The sequence below is a fragment of the Macrobrachium rosenbergii genome, chromosome 17, assembly GCF_040412425.1.
Source record: "Macrobrachium rosenbergii isolate ZJJX-2024 chromosome 17, ASM4041242v1, whole genome shotgun sequence".
Classification (NCBI taxonomy): Eukaryota; Metazoa; Arthropoda; class Malacostraca; order Decapoda; family Palaemonidae; genus Macrobrachium; species Macrobrachium rosenbergii.
The window spans coordinates 38043265-38060764 of record NC_089757.1 but is presented as its reverse complement, the minus strand read 5'-3'; the positions used below and the strand labels follow the sequence as shown (position 1 = coordinate 38060764).

Below are 17500 nucleotides of genomic sequence, written 5' to 3'. Positions count from 1 at the left end.
AGAGATGTAAGTCTGTTTCATTTATACAAAGTCCCCTGCATCTAAACCTTGTGTGAACTGGAATATCCAAAGAAAAATGGCTCCTCTTTTATGAATATAAACATTATTTACAAAGGACAATTTTTATATAATGAATAATGAAGAAGAAGCGAATATCCATTTCTGTACATTAAAATGAGCATTTTCTACCTGAATGGACTGACCAAAATAAAAAACACACCTTTTTTTATGAAGTGAAACGGTTTTTACAAAGGTGAATTTAAACAAAATAATAAATTATAAACCAACAGGCAATTTCTATGAAGCAAAAAGAACATTTTTGCCAATAACGAAGCAAACACAACAAACTGAAGAAGATAAAAACTCATAGTGAATCCTTCAGCAGCACTCGATAATATCAGCCACAATCTCTCATCCCGATAAACAGGACGTGAAAGACATCTGTGTGTCGACATCTGTTGCGAAAGAAAAGAAATCAGAGAAGCTAAAGGTAAGCACGGAGAGAGAGAGAGAGAGAGAGAGAGAGAGGGTTAAAGAGAGTCCTTTGAGAGAGAGAGATAAAGAGAGAGAGAGGGATGGCGCCAGCGGCAGTCAAAACTAGGTCAGACAACCTTGGCGTCAACATATCTTGGCGTCAGGCGGCCACCTCACCTCACATCACACGGCCCTCCTCCCTCCCAAAGGACCCTGTCCTCCTCCTCTGGGAGAGAGAGAGAGAGAGAGAGAGAGAGAGAGAGATTCATGACAGCCAGGTGATAAGCAAATAAATTTCTATAGCCGCCTAACTATTTCGCAAGCACTTCAGTACAGTCTCATCATCATCATCATCATCATCATCGGAGAGAGAGAGAGAGAGAGAGAGAGAGAGAGAGAGAGAGAGAGAGATATTAGGAATGTCAGGATCACCTCCCCTCACTCCCGGAGAGAATATAATTCTTAATAGGAGAGAATGAGAGATCATCTCATCTGGTATTACAAGGCGCAAGTTCGCTTAAGTAAATATACATCTGAGAGAGAGAGAGAGAGAGAGAGAGAGAGAGAGATTCTCCTTCCCCTTTACTTTTATTACCTCCGAAAAGGTAATGTTGAGGACCTGGCTTGTTTGTGTGTTAGCAGGATTGCGCAAAATATTAGGTTACGAAGATTCGACCAGAGGTGGGCCTCTTGACTAGATAAGTGAGCTCGGGGAGCTTGGGTGGGGGGTAGGGGGTTTAGTTCCCTTGTTAGTAAAAATAATCTCTCTTATGAAAATCCAAAAGAATTAAAAGGCAGACTCGAAGAATACCAAGTAAAAAATGCGCCGAAGTTTCTTCGGCGCAATCGAGTTTTCTGTACATCGTATAATCAAGGCCACCGAAAATAGATCTGAAACTTTAACCACGGCCCGGTGGTGGCCTGTCCTATATCGTTGCCAGATGCACGATTATGGCGAACTTTAACCTTAAATGAAATAAAAACTACCGAGGCTAGAGGGCTACAATTTGGTATGTTTGATGATTGGGGGGTGGATGATCAACATACCAATTTGCAGCCCTCTAACCTCAGTAGTTTTTAAGATCTGGGGGCGGACAGAAAAAGTGCGGACAGAAAAAAGGGCGGACAAAATAAAGTGCTGACAGAATAAAGTGCGGACGGACAGACAAAGCCGTCACAATAGTTTTCTTTTACAGAAAACTAAAAACCAAAGCAAGCTGCTGAAAGTCAGCTCATTCCAAGCTCGCTCGAACAAGTACTGTGATTTGATAATGGGATTCTAACAAAAATGCAAATGAGTAATTTAGCTTCAGTGTTGACTAGACGAGACACTCGCTGCATCAAGAGGAAGATGTTAAATCAAACAAAGAATTTCTGTTTAGGATCAAAATAATGGAGATTTGTCTAAGGAGAATAAATTATGGCAGTGGAAAAATACTTATAAGTCTTTTACAATACAAGGCTCACCAAGAAAGAAATCTTGATCAGGTTTAAAAAATACAGAATTAAGCCTTGACAATGTTTGGTGGAGGAGAAAAAGCTAAGATGAAATTTGGAGAGAGAGAGAGAGAGAGAGAGAGAGAGAGAGAGAGAGAGAGAGAGAGAGAGGTGTTACTGGCCAAAGATTCGCAGCAAAATGCAAGCATTAAAAAAAAAACAGTGTTTCTAAGCAACCTACTGTTTTGTTTTGACCTTGCCCGATATCGTAAGGCACCAACGAGTGCAAATATGCGTCCATTCGTCTCAGGGTTAGAAGAAGAAGAAGAAGAAGAAGAAGAAGAAGAAGAAGAAGAAGAGGAAGAAGAAGAAGAAGAAGAAGGAGGAGGAGGAGGAGAAATGATCCAAGTGGATTCGTGCGATAGGATTTTAAACGTAATCTCTAAAATCGTTCTAAGAGTCACTATCAAAATACCAGCCAGAATATATTTATAGACGCCCCCCAAAGGTCAGAATACCGGTCAAAATATATTCATAGACGCCCCCCAAAGATCAGAAAACCAGACAAAATATATTTATGGACGACCCCAAAGGTCAGAATATAGTCAAAATATATATATAGACGGCCTCAAAGGTCAGGTTACCAGTTAAAATATATTAATAGACGACCCCCAAAGGTCAGAAAGCCAGACTAAATATATTTATAGACGCCTCCCAAAGGTCAGAATACCAGTCAAAATATATTCATAGACGCCCCCCAAAGGTCAGAATACCAGTCAAAATATATTCATATATGCCCCCCAAAGGTCAGAATACCAGTCAAAATATATTCATAGACGCCCCCCCAAAGGTCAGAATACCAGTCAAAATATATTCATAGACGCCCCCTAAAGGTCAGAATACCAGTCAAAATATATTCATAGACGCCCCCCAAAGGTCAGGATACCAGTCAATAAATAATCACAGACGACCCCCAAAGATCAGAATATAGTTAAAATATATTCATAGACGTCCCCCAAAAGGTCAGAATACCAGTCAATAAATATTCGCAGACGACCCCCAAAGATCAGAATATAGTTATAGACGCCCCCAAAGGTCAGAATGCCAGTCAAAATATATTTACAGACGCCCCTGGACAGCGTACGTACAAGCAGAAGTGGCCCGAAATAAAAGGGCAAAAATGTAAACAAAAGTAAACAATAATCCTGGCTTAAAAATTCGACAGCACTTGTGACGAAACTGATGGTCACGTGTCAAGATAACCGGCCCATCAAGTCCACCCCTGTCGCCTGTCTCACTATAAACACCACGGCTGTTTATTAGTCGTTGAGGCTGAATCCTGCTGTCCTACATATTTCGGCGCTTTTTTTTTTCTTTTGTATCTTTCTTCTTTTTTCCCCTCCTTCAAAATATTCTAGATAGGAAGGCGACAAAAAAGGGTCGCGTCCGAGCCTGTCGTGTATTTAAAATGCAAACATGCTGTGTTTTGATGGCTCCTACAATGAAAGGATATGCCGACTTCAGGCGTTTGTAAATGGTTACAAATGCAGTTTCATTTATGTGCATGTGTGTCCCTATATACATATGTAGGTATATATACATATACATATATATATACAGTGGATATATTTATTTAGGAAAAGTTACACGGCTACCAGACGATGAGGACTGTTAGTCCTGGAAAGATTGTAACTTCTGAATAAATATCTCCCCATTTCCCCTAGATACCATCAGTTTAAATGAAACCCTGTTACTAATTGTATTAATGCAGAACAATCATGTAAGATATATATATATATATATATATATATATATATATATATATATATATATATATATATATATATATAAAACCCTAAATACTCCACATCTACAAATCACTAATTAGCTTCAAAACAAATCAGAAAACATGAAACTCCCTTGCTTAAACGAGATTCAGAAAAACTGAAAAATAATGCAATAAAAAGGTAAAAATAACAGAAAAAATTAAAAATAATTTAATAAAAATATATTAGGAAAATGAAAAATAATCCAATAAAAATATAAAAAAAACAGAAAAATGAAAGATAATCCAATAAACGGATAAAAAAACAAAAAAATGAAAAACAACCCAATAAAAAGAAAAAACAGAAAAATCAAAGATAATCCAATAAACAGATAAAAAATTACAGAAAAATGAAAGCTAATACAATAAACAGATAAAAAAAATAACAGAAAAAAGAAAGACAATCCAGAAACAGATAAAAACAGAAAAATGAAAGATAATCCAATAAAGATAAAAAAATAACAAAAAAATGAAAGATAACCCAATGAAACAGATAAAAAAACAGAAAAAATGAAAGATAATCCAATAAACATAAAAACAGAAAAAATAAAAGATAATACAATAAACAGATAAAAACAGAAAAAATGAAAGATAATTCAATAAACTGATAAAAAATGAAAGATAATCCAACAGACAGAAAAAAACAGAAAATATGAAAGACAATCAAATAAACAGATAAAAAATAGCAGAAAAAATGAGATAATCCAATAAACTGATAAAAAATAACAGAAAAATGAGAGACAATCCAATGAAACACGTCAAAAACAACTTCAAATGTAATCCTTACGAGGCAGCATAATCGCCGGCGTCGACGCCACGCAAGTCTTGCAACATGCCCCGGGCAAGACGACGGCGTTCGTGCATTCCAACTTGGGGCACTCGTTCTTGATGTTCCTGCACTTCACCTTGGCCACCACTCGCCGTTTTTTCGGAACCTGGAAGGAAAGACAGAAGAAGATTTAATAAAAAAAAAAGGACTAACTCTCTTTGGAAAATAATAAGTTGATGAGGTACTGGAATTTAAACTGGAATTGGAATATAGAAGAGAATAAGGTGATGAGGTACTGGAATTTGAAATGGAATTGGAATATAGAAGAGAATAATAAGTTGATGAGGCACTGCAACTGGAACTGAAATTGGAATATATAAGAGAATAAGGTGATGAGGCACTGGAACTGGAACTGGAATTGGAGTATATAAGATGATAATGTGATGAGGCATTAGAACTGGAACTGGAATTGGAATCTATAAGAGAATATGATGAGGTATGGGACTGGAATTGGAAATGACATATATAAGAAAATACGAAGTAGTGGAACTGGAATTGGAATCGGAATATGTCAGATGATAATAAGATGATGAAGCATTGGGACGGAAATGGAACTGGAATATATAGGAAATAACAAGATGATAAGGAAGACCTCGCAATTGCACCATGAAACAACTCTTGGGAGAGGTTGAGGAAAGTAAGATGGAAGAAAGCGAATATGAAAGGCGGTACAGCAAAAAGGAATGAAAGGGGTCGCAGCTAGGGGCCCAAAGGGACGCCGCAATGAACCGTACGTAATGCCTACCTACAGTGCACCGCGTGAGGTGCACTGACGACACCAGCCCCCTTAAGGGGAATGAGGCATTGGAATCCTGCATAAAAAAAACTCTAAAATCTCTTTTACTCATTTTGTAAAGAAATAAAGTACCCGGATCACCCCCTTTGCAAACTACTTTATAAACTCCTTTCATTTTTATTATTCTCAGGAGACACAACGAGCTCCTTCTGCCTGGCCAGTTAAAAGGCCCTAAGCCCCCTCCCCACCACTCCAGGACTTTAATGGCTCTACTCGAAGGGGGAGACACTTCAGAGGCCGTAGATACTTGGGGCCTCTCCTACTACTTGAAGCCTCGGTTTATGTTGCATCACATGATGCTCCTGCTGGTGTCGTCGTTCCGTTTCAGGTGCTCTGAAGGAGGGCACGAGAGGGAAGATAAGGGAAGAGAATGGCAAGAAGGAAGAGACAGGAAGATATGGGAAGAGACAGGAAGATAAGGGAAGAGACAGTAAGATATGGGAAGAGAATGGAGAGAAGGGAAGATAAGGGAAGAGAATGGAAAAAAGGGAAGAGACAGGAAGATAAGGGAAGAGAACAGAGAGACGGGAAGATAAGGGAAGAGAATGGAAAAAAGGGAAGAGACAGCAAGATAAGGGAAGAGAATGGAGAGAAGGGAAGATAAGGAAAGAAAATGGAAAAAAGCAAAGAGAAGGGAAGAGACAGGAAGATAAGGGAAAAGAATAGAGAGAAGGGAAGATAAGGAAAGAAAATGGAAAAAAACGAAGAGAAAGGAAGAGGCAGGAAGATAAGGGAAGAGAATGGAGAGAAGGGAAGCTAAGGGAAGAGAATGGAAGAGAAGGGAAGAGAATGGAAAAAATTGGTATGTTGATCATCCACCCTCCAATCATTCAAACATACCAAATTGCAGCCCTCTAGCCTCAGTAGTTTTTATTTTATTTAGGGTTCAAGTTAGCCATAATCGTGCTTCTGGCAACGATAGAGGATAGGCCACCACCGAGCCATGGTTAAAGATTCATGGGCCGCGGCTCACACAGCATTATACCGAGACCACCGAACGATAGATCTATTTTCGGTGGCCTTGATTATAAGCTGTAACGGCTGTACAGAAAACTCGATAGCGTCGAAGAAACTTCGGTGCATTTTTTACTTGCTTACGTGTACATTTAGCGAGCTTATGACCTCTTCGGTTTGTTTCATATGAATAAGATTAACATTCTAAATAAATAAGGAAATCCCTTCTTAAACCGCAAACGATCCTACTGGCATAAGGCTATCTAAATCTATTTCAACAACTCAGAGCGAGTTAACTTCTAAAATTTGTGCCGTGAAGAACAATATACGACAATCCTAAGCATATAAAACCCTAAGCTGGAAGAGCAGCCAACAATTTTGAATCTTACGAAACCCTCAGATGAAGAGAACAGAAGAACAGGAGATGAAAGTGATGAGTCATAAAACAATTTTTCACTCGAGCATTCAGGGTAAACTTCAGTTATCCAGGAATAAATGTGAGACCTCGTAGTCGAGTTTGCTGTAGCCAGGCCTGGAATGAATTATCTTTAGGGTGGGAGAAGTCTGATTTGAGAAGTGTCTCTGGGTGAGATTCTGGCATCAGAGTCGAGATGTTTTTATGAGGAAATCATCAGGAAATCAGTCGACATTTATTTATTAGTTTGCTAATTTATTTTCTTTTTAATAATCGATCTCTTTTTACTGCATTTCCCATTACCCGCGATTACTTCTTTCTAATGAACATCATAATATTCTTTAGAAGATTGAACTTCAAGTCAATGGCCCCCTTTGGTGGGTTTGTTCCTTATGAAGAGGGGTCAGTCATCTTCTGAATAACAATAATAAAAATACCAAATATGAGAAACAAACAAGGAAAAAATACCTTTATAAAGAAATAACAGGCAAGAAATGAAAACAAGGTTAAGATCACAAAGTGTCAACAATTAAATTTAACACGCCAGAAGAAGAAAGTGGACGAACAACTGCAAGAACAACTTTTGGAAGGAACAGCAAATGTTTTTGGGCGACGCCAACTAACCTTGCGGTCCCGGACTGGGACACTTTGTGTCTCGACCCTGGTGACCTCTCTCCCCTGCCCTCCGCGCCAACCTTTGACATGTCAAAGTAAAAGTCTGGAGACGTCCAGTCCAGTCCACTCGCTCTCAAGGATTAATTTTTTTTTTTACTCAAGGGCAGATAGATAATCGCGCTTTTTAACTAAACATCAGTGATAGGGATTTAAATATGCGTACATGCGTAAATGCGTAGACAGATATAACAATTCTTCACTTTGGTAACTACTGATTGTGAAGGCAATTTTCTATTATGAAGCAACGATAAAATTACCCAAAGGACCAAATAAGTATTGAAAACTAATAACCAAATATTTTAATTATTGGCAATATTGCAATTTTGAAGACGCTTTAATGAATGCACTTTAACAAAAATAAGCAACGTATGGGGTCATATTTTCTTACAAATCTTAGCTCAGAGCACTTTATCAATTGCATTTGTACGATGTCTTCGGGAACACCTTATATGCAGTAGAAAATGGGTTAAATTAGATCTCTTCAAGTTGTTAGCTCCCTTACTTTTTCCAAATAAAAATTCTTGAAAATTCGCTGATTACTTCAATGCACTTAATTTTTTCCATTGTTGTTGTTTTATTATTATTATTATTATTATTATTATTATTATTATTATTATTATTATTATTATTATTATTATTATTATTATTATTTTTATTATTATTATTATTATTCAACGAACAATGTTACATTTTAACACTGCCCATTCAATAATAATAATAATAACAAAAACAATAATAATAATAATAATAATAATAATATTAATAATATCAAAGGTGTTTATTCCTCATCATAGCATTTAACAGCATATTTAATCACAAACAGAAAGGACACAAGGGCAAATATAGATTACTTCCTGAATATCTATTCGTCTATTGTCTTCCAAAATATAGAAATTGTATACCTATTTTCCCCCTTTCTCTTTAACTCATTCCTCTATTTCGCACTAAGTAAATAAATGAATGAAGATAAATATAAATGAAGAGACTTAAATAACAAGAATATAAACTTTCTTTTCAGAGAGCTATTGTACTTTTCAGAGGTGACAGCAAGATCTTCTACCCAGTTTTAGAATTGTGTTTACAACCTGAGAACTTTGTTTACAACCTGGACATGCCAGAGAGACATTCTTAGAGAGCATTATCATCTCTCTACGTCTCCCGGGCCATCCCTTTTCTTTGTTTATAAAGGAGGAAGAGGCAGTTTACTACGCGCGTCGCCAGATAAAAACAAGAAAATAAGCAACGATTTCTAAAAGAGACCCCAAGGACAATTCTAGGGAATACTTGGTAGTAGGCTCGCTTAGATGTCAAGGGCTAGATACTATAAATCACGAATTCCCTACTATAAACAATAATGTCAATAATGCGTACGGCTATAAAATTAAGTCACAAATATAAATTTTTTCTTCTTCTTGTTTTTCTTTTTTGCAAGGGCGGAGGACAATGCCGAAAACGCCCATTGTAAAACTGAACTTGCATCGCGTGGTCATTGATAAAAGTTCAACCTCAGGGCCGTACAGCCTTAGCCCCTTGGGCGAGGAAGGATGGGGGAAGGATGTATGTATACTTTATATAAATAAATAAATAAATAAATAAATAAATAAATATATATAATGAATAAACAAATATATAAATGAATAAACAAATGTATATATATATATATATATATATATATATATATATATATATATATATATATATATATATATATATATATATATATATATATATAATATATAATCTGCCTGCGTCTGTGCCTGTGAGCGTACGTACATTTATAAAATTCCAAAGCGCCCACAAGTACATTCCAGGAAAGAGCAGGAAAGCATCGCATCGCGTGAGGAGTAAAATATTTACCTTGGTTTTACATAAAGTGATTTGCCAGCAATGGCAATCTTCGCCCTGAGACTGACAACCTGTCATTATTGTGTTGCGTCTACAAAAGAGGACTCTTTTAGAGAGAGAGAGAGAGAGAGAGAGAGAGAGAGAGAGAGAGAGAGAGGAGAGAATCAAGCAAGCATCCTCTCACTGACTCCAAGAATGACTCTAAAACTCTGAGAGCCAACGGTCGAATATCGACCTTTTTTTACCTTGTACTTTCCGAAACAACCGACCTCCCTTTTCCGGTCACCTATCGAGAGAGTTTGTCAATGAACCTCAGTCCAACAACCTGGTTCATATGAATCGGCCACAGCCTCTGGCCAGGGCATTCCTTGGCAAACCCGTCACGTTCCAGAAGGTCCGTGATGAATGATCTTCTGGTCTCTAAGGAAGGGTCATATGGAGGATGGAACAGAATACTGGAACAGGATTAATGGTGGGCTATTTTTGCAACATGGATTTGGGAGAATACTGGAACAGAATACTGTAACAGGATGAAGGGGCCGTGCTACTTTTGCAACATGGATTGAAAGAATACTGGAAGGGAATAAGGGGACTGTTTTTGAAACACAGATTAGGATAATACTGGAACAGGATATGGGTGGGTTAATTTTGCAACATGGATTTGGAGAACTGGAACAGGATGCTGGAAAAGGATAAAGGGGATATTTTTGCTACATGGATTGGGAGGATACTGGAACAGGATACTGGAAAAGGATAAAGCAACTATTTTTGCAACATGGATTAGGAAAATACCGGAGCAAGATAAGGGTGGGCTATTTTTGCAACATCGGTTGGGAGAATACTGGAGCAGAATTCTGGAACGAAATAAGGGTTGGCTATTTCTGCAGCACGAATTGGGATAATACTGGGACAGAATATCGAAACAGAATACTGGAACAGAATAAGGGTGGGCTATTTTTTGCAACATGAATTGGGAGGTACCAAAGTGGTCCTCTCCCCATAGATAAGTTGAATATACACGAATTTCCAGATCTACGAAAAAGGGTCATGGTAACAATTCTTTCCCCTCTGTCTCCAGTAGTTGCAGGGTTATGCAAAGTTCTTTGTTATAAAGCAAAATTGCCCTCTCCAGTTTCTACGGAGGCTGGGGATGGATTTTTAATAACTAAAAAAAAAAAAAATTGATTACGATGCAGTTAATGGTACCTGAATATATTATTTGTACAGAATCACTTTTGTGATTTGCTGAAACTGATAACCTTATTGTCTTGTTAAAGGTTTAAGCAATTGCATGTGCATTTTGCTCCGTTGCTAAACAATTACAAAAATTAGATTACAGCTAACAGGTGCCCTATGTTTGAATAGGCCGACGAAATACCTGAGGTTAAGAAGAATAAAAAAATTAAACCACAAACAAACGCTGAAAGGCACAGAAAGGGAATAATTTATGTATTATTATTATTACTATAAATATTATTCTTATTACTCAGAATAAGAAACCTATTCATATGGAGCAAGCCCACAGGGGCCACTGACTTGAAATTCAAACTTCCAAAGAATATCATGGTGTTCATTAGAAAGAAGTATCAGAAGGTAAAAGAAAGTACAGAAAGAAGAGATCAGTTATTGGAAAAGAAAAAAATAAGTTAAATAAATAAATAAAAATGCAAACTACTAAAATACAAGGAGAACTGCTTTGGAGTAGCAAGCAATTGCATCTTCGTTTGAAATTTCGAGGTTCCGACAAACACCAAATAAATCAGACGAAAGGTGCAAAAGTTCAAAAGTGCAAACCTATGACTTGGTGGCGCCTGTAAAGTGATCCCGTCACCAGAGCCTCCTGCACAGAGGCTGTGTCTCCAGATGCGGTCAAAGACTCCCCGGCCATTTCCACACGGAAAGGAGGAGGAGAGTGAGAGGCTCTAGGGGAGAGGAGAGAGAGAGAGAGAGAGAGAGAGAGAGAGAGAGAGAGAGAGAGAGAGAGAGGCACTGTCAGGTCAGAAGAGTCTTTGGAAATACTGCCGTTTCCTCCTGAAGGACAAAAGTCAGTTTCCCCCCAGAGAGAAAGACGGAAAGAGAGAGAAAGAACACGAGACAGTCAGCAACCAAGAGATGTTTCAGTGCAACAGATCAGCTGAAGAAAAGACGATATGCAATGAAGATGATATGCAATTGCATATCTGATAAATAGACAGTCATATAATCTTCCGTCTGACCTTCTGTGAGCTCCTGAAACAGAGCAACGTTCTGAATTAGGTAAAACCAACCAGGGGGCTTTCTTCTAAGTCAAAATTCGAGTAAGGGCCTTACTTTCCGCTGAAACTTTAAAAAATACAAAATTTAAAGGATGACCTCCACGAAGAACTACTAGTAATACAATATTGAATATGAAGCTCGGAGAAGCCTAAGAGCACACGAGATCGATCCCATGCTCCCGCTGACCTCAGCACTGAGCTGGGGTATCTGGTGGTTGGTTGACCAACAGCATTGCAGACTTGACTGCGGCGCCTAATTTATTCAATTTTATACACACACACACACACACACACACACACATATATATATATATATATATATATATATATATATATATATATGAGAGAGAGAGAGAGAGAGAGAGAGAGAGAGAGAGAGAGAGAGAGAGAGAGAGAGAGGGCTCAGTCATTCTTCTGTTCGCGTTAATGTGGCTCTTAAGAGTCCATTTAAGGGCGTTATCGTTAAATTAGCCTTGGCAGAAGAGAGAGAGAGAGAGAGAGAGAGAGAGAGAGAGAGAGAGAGAGAGAGAGAGAGAGAGAGACCTGTTGAAGCTCATCAAGTCAGGCAATGCAATGCAATTCTCTCTCTCTCTCTCTCTCTCTCTCTCTTCTCTCTCTCTCTCTCATAAAAAGCGTGTGTGTTTGCCAGTATTCCTGTCTCTAACAATTTTAAAACTGTAAATACATTATCAAACACATCTTGAAAAGAGAGAGAGAGAGAGAGAGAGAGAGAGAGAGAGAGAGAGAGAGAGAGAGAGATGTAATTACTTTTTTTAAGCTATTTCACATACACATACAGCCATTTTAATCTGCTGTTTAAGAGATAAAAACCACTATCTTGAATTTGTTATTTTACTGGCATAAACCAACATTTTAACAGAAACCACAATTGTATTCATCCATTTTATCCATCAGGAACTGGAACATCGAGAAACCTTGTAAATCGAACAACAATTCCAGTTCTGCAGACTAAAAAGCGTCCTGGAATTCCGGTAAACGGAACGTTCCAGCAGTGAAAATTGTCTGTGCGCCTTCCTGCAAGGGCCGTCTCCCTCCCCCCACCTCCATCTCCCTTCCCCCACCACCACTACCGGCTACCTACCTGCATTCATGCCCCGAGTACATAGGTCTAGGCAATCAGTCCTTGGAAAGAAAAATCAGTCCTTACAAACTAAAATACACTATAGGATTTAATACTCTATACATCTACATACATATACATATACATATACACATATGTATATATACAATACATATGTTGTGTGTGTGTGTCTCTGTATATATATATATATATATATATATATATATATATATATATATATATATATATATACAATATGAGCAATATGACTTCACTTATAGCAAGAATCTCCAAAAGAGATTACCTTCGGAACAAAGTGACAGTTAAAAGTAACGAGACAAAAAAAAAGTCTGATTGCGTACACTCCAAAAAAAAGATATATAATCATTATGAGAGGACTAATGATTTTGTCCTTAGGTTACGAAATGCAAGCCTCTGGACCCGATGAAGATGATCATATTCTAGGAAGAAATAAGACGGCAAAAAGCTCCAGATTTAGGAGCCAAGTCAGCGCAGTAGTAGTCATAGCAACATTCTATTTCCAAACATCATCTGGAGAACTGAATGTAGAATTTTGGCCAAAAGCCAAGCACTGGGACCTATGAGGTCATTCAGCGCTGAAAAGGAAATTGACAGTAAATGGTTTGAAAGGTGTAACAGGGGGAAAACCTCGCAGTTGCACTATGAATCAATTGTTGGGAGAGAGTGGAAAGTAAGATGGAAGAAAGAGAAAAAGGGTTTGCAGCTAGGGGCCGAAGGCACGCTGCAAAGAACCTTAAGTAATGACTACAGTGCACCGCATGAGGTGCACAGACATCATCTGGAGAGGTAACGGGGCGCAGATGACTCATCCTCCAAAAAGAACAATGGCGAAAAGACAGTCATCCCAGGTACGGCCATTATTTCAAAACAGAGGCAGTTAAAAAGGTGGCTAGTCGGGTGTGCTCAGATTGAGCTTGCTGTGGTCTGCTGGAGTCGGGCCCTACCAACCTAGACATTAACAATTTCTATACAAGTTGACGAGACAGACCATTCCAAAACCGGTAAATACTGAATTCTAGAATCAACACCTTTACATGAGGTCTGGAAAGATTCTCCAGGTATTTGAATATCAAAAATCTATATTACAAATCTGTTACTTCTTTCTAATGAGAACCATAATATTCTTTGGAAGCTTGAATTTCAAGGCGATGGCCCCCTATGGTGGGCTTGTTCCATATGAACAGGGTTCTTCTTCTGAATAATAATAATAATAATAATAATAATAATAATAATAATAATAATAATAATAATAATAATAATAATAATAATAATAATAATAATACATAAAGGAAACTCATCTTACAAGATTTGCAACCCAAAAAGGTTCGTCTGCTTCAATTAATGAGCAGATTATAAGAGTGTACAGTTATTATACTTACAGTAATGTTGTGCTGCGTCTCAGATTATTGTAATATACTATAGGTAGAGAGAGTGGGCTTCTTAAGAAATAAAATATCTATATTTTTTCCCAAAAGAAGTCTAGGGAAAGGGTTTTTTTTTGGGGGGGATGGGGAGACTGTTAAAATAAAATTATTAATACAAGTGCCACAATGCCTTGATTTTATACAGATCACAAAACACAAAGCCTGTAATTCAGAGTCGTTTAGCAATTCTTTTCTAAACTGTTTGTTTACATCGGAGACGCGTTGCAGTTAAATAGGTGGCGCCTACGGAATTTCGTTCCCTGTCATAATTTGTAAAGCAAACTGCGAAGCTTATCAAGGTCAAACTTCGAGAAAGAATAACAATAATATGAGCAGTACAAACTTATGTTCGTCCTGAGTGTGTTTTGCAAATACCTAACACTGCACTTTTAACAGAGAGAGAGAGAGAGAGAGAGAGAGAGAGAGGACACAACACACTAACTAAACAGGTGCAGTTTATATTTCACTGTCGGAGAGACGGACCCCGTAACCCTGGCGAACTGGACGAGACAGTCTCAGGTACAGAACTTACAAAATCCTACAAGAATTCAAAAAAAAACTTCTGTATTTAAGGTTTAAATATGTTATAACTGCGTTGCAAAGGAGAGGGAGCGATGATCACATGCCTACTTATCATTAATCACCTGTACTTACTGCCTTACAGGTCATGTGTCAACCAAGGAAGGCATGTCAATATTTTTAGTCGGGTTTCCAGCCTCTGTGGGACGTTTATTTAAAACCTCTCGTGCACTGGGAGATCAAATTTTCGTGTTTGCTTGTCAGAAGGTGTACTTTTTTTTTATGTGTATTGGATGGGGGTGCAGGGGGGGAATAGGAGGAGAAGGGACTTTTACATGAAATGCATTTGCTCCATTAACAAATATGAAAAAAACATTAACAGAAAAAAAGACAGGACTCTCAGAATTCAAAATTGACGTCTCAGAAATGCATTGCCTAGATATACCTTCCTACAGAAGCACACAGGGGACTCTGTAAAAAAAAGAAAAAGACACACACACACACAGACGGACCTTACAACCCTGACCATCCCTGAACCGAACTTCTCCGTTTCTGCGGCGGCGCCCCCCCACCCCGGAGGAACACTTTGGCACTTACCGCCGCCGACGGGATACCGAGGAGGTGGCGAAGGTCTTCTCCTTTTTCTTCTCCTCGTTCTCTCTCCTCCCGGGCCCCGCAGGAGCCCGAAAGATGCAGCAAAACGACACAGATGACGACCAACCGCATGTTAGCAAGCAACTGCAACTGCGTAACCAGTCGGTCTTGTTGTTGGGGAAGACGAGAAGGAGGAGGTGGTGGAGGAGGAGGTGGAGGAGGAGGTAGTGCTGGCGATGGTGTTGGTGGTGGAGGTGGTCACGGTCGAGGAGGAGGGGAGGAGGAGGAAGGAGGAGGAGGAGGAGGAGGAGGAGGAGGGGAGGAGGAGGAGGAGGAGGAGGAGGAGGAGGAGGAGGTAGTGGTGGAGGAAATGAAAGATGTCTGAGAGAGAGGAGACAAACACACACAAGCGAGATAGATGAAGCTGTGGTCACACACTCCTCCTACCCTGGGAGGGAAGGGGGAGGGGGAGGGAAAGGGGGAGGAGGGAGTGAATGACAGACAGGGGCAGATTATTCCTCGATAGGCGATCCTTCAATATTCCATTTCAAGGCCTCATCCTCCTCCTCCTCCTCCTCCTCCTCCTAGTCCTTCTCCTGCTGAAGAAGATGATGATGATGACGACAGAAGAAATATACCGCAGAAGGCGCTGACGGAGACGACGACGAAGACGGAAGGGTTAGACCTGCACTGTCAACCTCAAGAGGCGCGAGGGCAAACTGGCAGAAAAATCGGGCAAAACAAATAGCCCCCGGGCATGGGGCATCTGTCTGGTGACATTTAAGAGGTATTGGCATCCGAGGAGGGCATGGAATTGTATCCCAAGAATGTCGAGAAAAAAAAAAAACAAAGAAGTCATGTTCGACGTCTAGAGAAAGGCGCCATGTTTGAGAAAGCCTGAGTTAAATACCCCCCCTCTCTCTTTCTCTCTCTCTCTCTCAAACAATGCCACAGGCACCAGCAGACGTTGCAAAATGAATGGACTAAAAACAAAACAGTGAGATATTTGACTCGGTAACCCAAAGCGAGAGAGAGAGAGAGAGAGAGAGAGAGAGAGAGAGAGAGAGAGAGAGAGAGAGAGAAGAGAGACCCGAAGAGAAGCGTTACATAACGACGTGCCCCGTCGTGCCCCACGACTCAGAGATGCCCGGGAGAAGAGAAATGGGACGGGCACTGGATTAACGATATACCAAGTGATGTACACTGCGAGAAGAACATTAAGTTACTATAAATAATGAATACAAATTCTGTGTTATCTATTCATAAATCATATAAATAACTTCGTCTGTGCTGTCACCCAAGCATGTCTACATATATACATAATTATACACACACACACACACACACACACATATATATATATATATATATATATATATATATATATATATATATATATATATATATATATATATATATAATATATACCTATGTATTGTAAACTTCTTCCACTATGTATCAGTCTGAAAATGTCTTAAAAATAAGGACGCAACCGGTCAGGATTTACAGCCAGTGCTTAATTTTTCCATGTGATAATATATGATATATCTATATATATTTACATACATATACATATACAGACGTATGCATATATATACATGCATATCACCCAACATGTATCAATGTCAAATCAGCTTCGCTGTAACAAGGACGCGCCTGCGCATTACTATTTTATCCGGCGATGTCCTTCAGAGAAGAAGAAGTAAGCGATAATTCCTAATCTCTTACGGTGCGCTCTGTTAAAACAGACATTTCTCGCTTCTTCTTCTTTTTCTTCTTCTTCTTCTTCTCGTGACCTTTCAATGAATGAGACTTTGAATTAGTTTCATTGAATGAAATACGGTAACGGCGATGTACAGTACGATAATTAATCTTTTTAGTTTTCTGTAAAAGAAGAGTATTGTGCCGGCTTTGTCTCTCATTCCGCACTTTATTCTGTCCTCACTTTTTCTGTCCGCCCTCACATCTTAAAAACTACTAAGGCTAGAGGGCTGCAAATTGTTATGTTGATCATCCACCCTCCAATCATAAAGCATACCAAATTGTAACCCTCTAGCCTCAGTACTTTTTATTTCATTTAAGGTTAAAGTTAGCCATAATCGTGCTTCTGGCAACGATATAGCATAGGCCACCACCGGGCTGTGGTTAAAGTTTCATGGGCCGCGGCTCATACAGCATTATACCGGGACCACCGAAAGATAGATCGATTTTCGGTGGCCTTGATTATACGCTATAGCGGCTGTACAGAAAACTCGACTGCGCCAAAGAAGCATCGGCGCATTTTTTACTTGTTTTTTATAGACGATATTCCGATATACTCGATGTTTAAGTCTTC

General features: G+C 38.9%; 1 protein-coding gene across 8 annotated transcripts in view; it reads right to left on the bottom strand.

The window, feature by feature from the left end:
- The window catches only part of LOC136847879 (dorsal-ventral patterning protein Sog-like), a 309799-nt gene that overhangs the window by 12355 nt on the left and 279944 nt on the right, over window positions 1-17500 (bottom strand). For 6 of the 8 annotated variants that reach the window (XM_067119880.1, XM_067119882.1, XM_067119884.1 and 3 more), the window contains one exon: window positions 4524-4671. In XM_067119880.1, the coding sequence (XP_066975981.1) occupies window positions 4524-4671 (148 nt within the window). Of the gene's footprint in view, window positions 1-4523; window positions 4672-15168; window positions 15501-17500 lie in introns of those variants that run through there. The other 2 variants (XM_067119885.1, XM_067119886.1) reach the window with 2 other exon arrangements.